We start from the raw sequence: 4,013 nt of genomic DNA, 5'->3' as shown, positions 1-4,013 counted from the left end.
CTTGAAAATAAATGTAAATGTGTATGTGTGCTTCTAACAGTGGTGGTAAAACCAAACATGCATGTAAACTGGAATCTTTCTGCATGTATCATACAAAGACAAAGTGTGATTCTTTGTACAGTGTTTAAAGGAACCGAAAAAGAGAAGGAACGAGTGATTAATACTAAGAGAAATAGGATAAAGGCAGAGAAGAGAGAGGAAGAGAAAAATAGTAATGAAGAGAGGAAAAAGGTTATGAAGAAACCAAAACAATAAGAGTAAGGAAATGAAAGAAATTAAAAGAAAATATTTTAATAATTCTATCTGTTATAAAGTTTACCAAAATAAGCATTGTGACAAATGAATAGGATGCTGGGAGATAATAGTGTGTGTTTATGTAAAAATGTTAAAAAAAAAGAATGAAGGAAAGAGAGAGAAATAGCAGGAGATTAGAGCGAATAAATGTGAGAGAGGGGCAAAATATAGGAATTAGAAAGAAAAAAATGGAAAACTGATTGAGAGGAGCAAACAGAAACCCAAGGAAGGGGAGAATTTATAACAAGAGAGAAAGGGTAAACCTGAGAATATACAGGAATCATAGGGGGCAGAGAGAGAGAGAGAAAATGTAGTTAGGGGAGTAAGAAGAGGTAACAGAAATTATAGAGAAGCAAAGATAGCAGAGAAGACCAAAGAAAGAGGTGGAAAAACTGAGACATGAGTGAGAGAAGGGAAAACAGTCAGCTCAGAGAGAGAAGGTAAAAACTGATATCTGAGAGAGAAGGGAAAACAGTCAGCTCAGAGAGAGAAGGTAAAAACTGATATCTGAGAGAGAAGGGAAAACAGTCAGCTCAGAGAGAGAAGGTAAAAACTGATCTAAATGATAGAGAACAGAGCTGAGAGAGAGAAGGTAAAAACTGATATCTGAGAGAGAAGGGAAAACAGTCAGCTCAGAGAGAGAAGGTAAAAACTGATCTAAATGATAGAGAACAGAGCTGAGAGAGAGAAGGGAAAAACTGAGAACTGAGTGAGAGAAAACAGAGCTGAGAGAGAGAAAGTAAAAACTGATATCTGAGAGAGAAGGGAAAACTGATAACTGAGTGAGAGAAAACAACAGAAGGGGAAACTGATAGAGAGGAGGAAAAACAGAGCTGAGAGGAGGAAAAACAGAGCTGAGAGAGAGGAGGGAAAACAGAGCTGAGAGAGAGGAGGGAAAACAGATCTGAGTAAGAGAAAGGAAAACTGAGAGAGAGAAGGCAAAGCTGAGATCTAAGAGAGAGAAGGAAAAAGCTGAGATCTGAGAGAAAGAGAAGGAAAACCTGAGATCTAAGCGAGAGAAGGAAAAAGCCGAGAGCTAAGAGAGAGAAGGAAAAGCTGAGATCTGAGAGAGAATGAAAAGCTGAGATCTGAGAGAGAATGAAAAGCTGAGATCTGAGAGAGAATGAAAAGCTGAGATCTGAGAGAGAATGAAAAGCTGAGATCTTAGAGAGAATGAAAAGCTGAGATCTGAGAGAGAATGAAAAGCTGAGATCTTAGAGAGAGAAGGGAAAACAACTGAGAGAAAGAAGGGAAAACTGAGAGAGGGGAAAGTAAATAAGGCAGAGGGAGAAAAGAGATGAGAGATTAAAACTAAGAGGAGAGAAACAGCAATAACGAAGAGTGAGAGAAAGATTACACCATAGAAGGGGTGAGAAGAAAATGAAGGGGAGGGGGGGAGAGATAAAGAGAAATCTGGATTAGAGGGATAAAAGTGGAAGAAAACCATAAAGAGTAATGCAGGATAGAAAATTAGAAAGGGATGGCAGAAATATTGAGTTGAGAGAAACCAGAGGGAGGGAAACTAATATGAAAACTAAATAGAGAGGGAGAGAAAAAACAGTGGGTGGAGAAAGAAAACCAGAGGGAGAGAGAGAAAAAAAAAATCAAAGGGTTAAAGACAAAAGAGAGAGAAACAGAAGGATGAGGAGCTATGCTGAAAAGTAGTGCAACAGAGGACATTAATGAATAAAGAATAACAAGTCTGAATAGAGGATGAGAGGTAGACAGAGAAATATCTTATAATTATTAATTTTTCCTGAGGCTTTTATTGCAATTTTGACATAAGATCTCTCCTGCACTGTATCTTCCTCTTATACTGATTTCTTGGATCTGATTTACAGCTCTTCACATCTTTAGCTGGTGAGTTCTCTGTGTTTAAACACTATTCTTTGGCTTAATTTTCAGTGCAAAAGCAAACACTCCACAGTGCCCTTGTTCTATGGGAAGTAACCAAGCTAATAATGCTCTTGAAATGGTGATTGCAGTGTACGTCTCCATAAACCTCTTATCTTGTGTGTAGTGTTTATATTGCTTTCAGTTCGACTCACAAACGCCACTGTTTGCTCTGTGCTGAAAATATTTACCTGTGTTTGGATGCTCTGCCTGCCATGTACATCTGAAGCAGAAAGATGTTTCTAGGAAATTCACCCTGCTCTTTGTCTCTAAACATCTATAGGGGCATCGGACAAACGGACACTATAAGATGTATTCTGCACATTGAGCAACGCTTGATTTGATTCTTCAATGCTGGAAAATTATACATCCACGTGGAATAGCAGTTTCTGCAATCCTGCACTTTTAAGTAACACCTTGAAAATCTCTATAATGGTGCTTCTTATTGTAACCATCACACTAGGAAATGTTGTGAGCCTCCTTGTCTTTCTGAGGACCAAACAGCATAGGACATCCCAGGGCTTTTTGAAAACTTCTTTAGCGCTGGCAGACTTGCCTGTAGGACTTCTGGTGGTGCCTTACTCTGTGTACAGGGAAGCCAGACATATTGTCTATGGGCTAGAAAACTATGGAGAAGAAACTCCTTCAGATCTCATCTCTATTATCCCCTGCTTCATCATGGGACCCCTCTTTGCTGGCTGCACTTTTGTCTCTATTTCCACTATTTTTTTGCTGTCAGTAGAAAGGAGCATTGCTGTGCTAAGACCTCTTCATAAGAAGGTGGTGATTACCAGGAAGAGAACTGGATATCTCATTATCATATCCTGGTTTATCAGCTTTTTATTAGCCATGATGCCCTTGCTTTTCAGTAGGGACATAACACTGGAATACAATTTCTGCAGCAAAATGTGCAACTATGCTTTCACCAGTAATCAGCCCCAGGGCTCCAGATGGAACATCATGCTCCTCTTTCCAGTCTTTGACTTTTCCCTCTTGGGTAGCACCTTTATCATCAATTTCATTACATTTGCAGCAATTAGGCAGTACTGTAAGTTGAGGAAACAGCTGGAGATGGATGCTCAGAGCACCTGTAGCAAAGTGTCATTTTCGGACATCACTGCAGCCAAAACAATTGGAATCCTCACATTTGCCTTCTCTGCTTCCTTTGGCCCCATTGCAGTGTTTGTAGTGGGCAATGTCCTTGGTTATAGCTGGTGTGAGTTTTCCTTTTATGCGTTTTGGATCCTGACTTCCAACAGTTGTTGGAATGTGGTCATTTACAGTGCCAGGGATATACGATTCAGACAAGGTGTTCGAGAGCTGTTCAGCAAAAGGGTGTTAAAGTCTCCAAGCCAGCAGCAGAGACCCACATTTCCTCCTAAAGAGGACAGTTCTTCCCAATGTGTGGCTGTTCTCAAGGAGATATTTCGTCCAGAAACTGCCTGATTTCACAGTATGATAAATCTATAATACAACTTTCTAGTAATTTTCAGGAATGGGATTTATGCACTTTCCTGATTCACTAATTGACAATACACATAAGATGATTCAGCCATAGTGCTGAACTATGTCCATATATATGTAATATATAAATTCTAACAACATTTTATTTATGTTAGGATGTGATCAAATTATGTTTACATGTTCCTGATTTGTTGAAATTTGACTGCAGTTCTTAGCCTGGTCCAGTACATCAGATTTCTAAATCCTGCAATAGCATGATTGTTTTTCCTCCTAAAACTTAAAGATTCCAAGACACTTAAAGGGACACTCAAGTTGAAATTAAACTTCATGATTCAGATACAGCAGGCAATTTTAAGCAACTT

At 39.0% G+C, this 4,013-nt stretch overlaps 1 protein-coding gene across 1 annotated transcript; it reads left to right on the top strand.

The window, feature by feature from the left end:
• Positions 1-2,619: 2,619 nt before the first annotated feature.
• On the top strand, positions 2,620-3,633 carry LOC128643657 (beta-2 adrenergic receptor-like). The gene has a single exon (XM_053696484.1). The coding sequence runs from the start codon at positions 2,620-2,622 to the stop codon at positions 3,631-3,633; it is 1,014 nt and encodes a 337-aa protein (XP_053552459.1).
• The last annotated feature ends 380 nt before the right edge of the window (positions 3,634-4,013 follow it).

Source organism: Bombina bombina, unplaced genomic scaffold (genome assembly GCF_027579735.1).
Source record: "Bombina bombina isolate aBomBom1 unplaced genomic scaffold, aBomBom1.pri scaffold_827, whole genome shotgun sequence".
Lineage (NCBI taxonomy): Eukaryota > Metazoa > Chordata > Amphibia > Anura > Bombinatoridae > Bombina > Bombina bombina.
Note: the sequence above shows the minus strand (reverse complement) of the source record. Positions and strands in the feature narration are given on the sequence as shown.

What these genes read in the sequence shown, in the direction of transcription:
- LOC128643657 (XM_053696484.1), top strand. Translation starts at nt 2,620, where the DNA reads ATGGTGCTTCTTATTGTAACCATCACACTAGGAAATGTTGTGAGCCTC.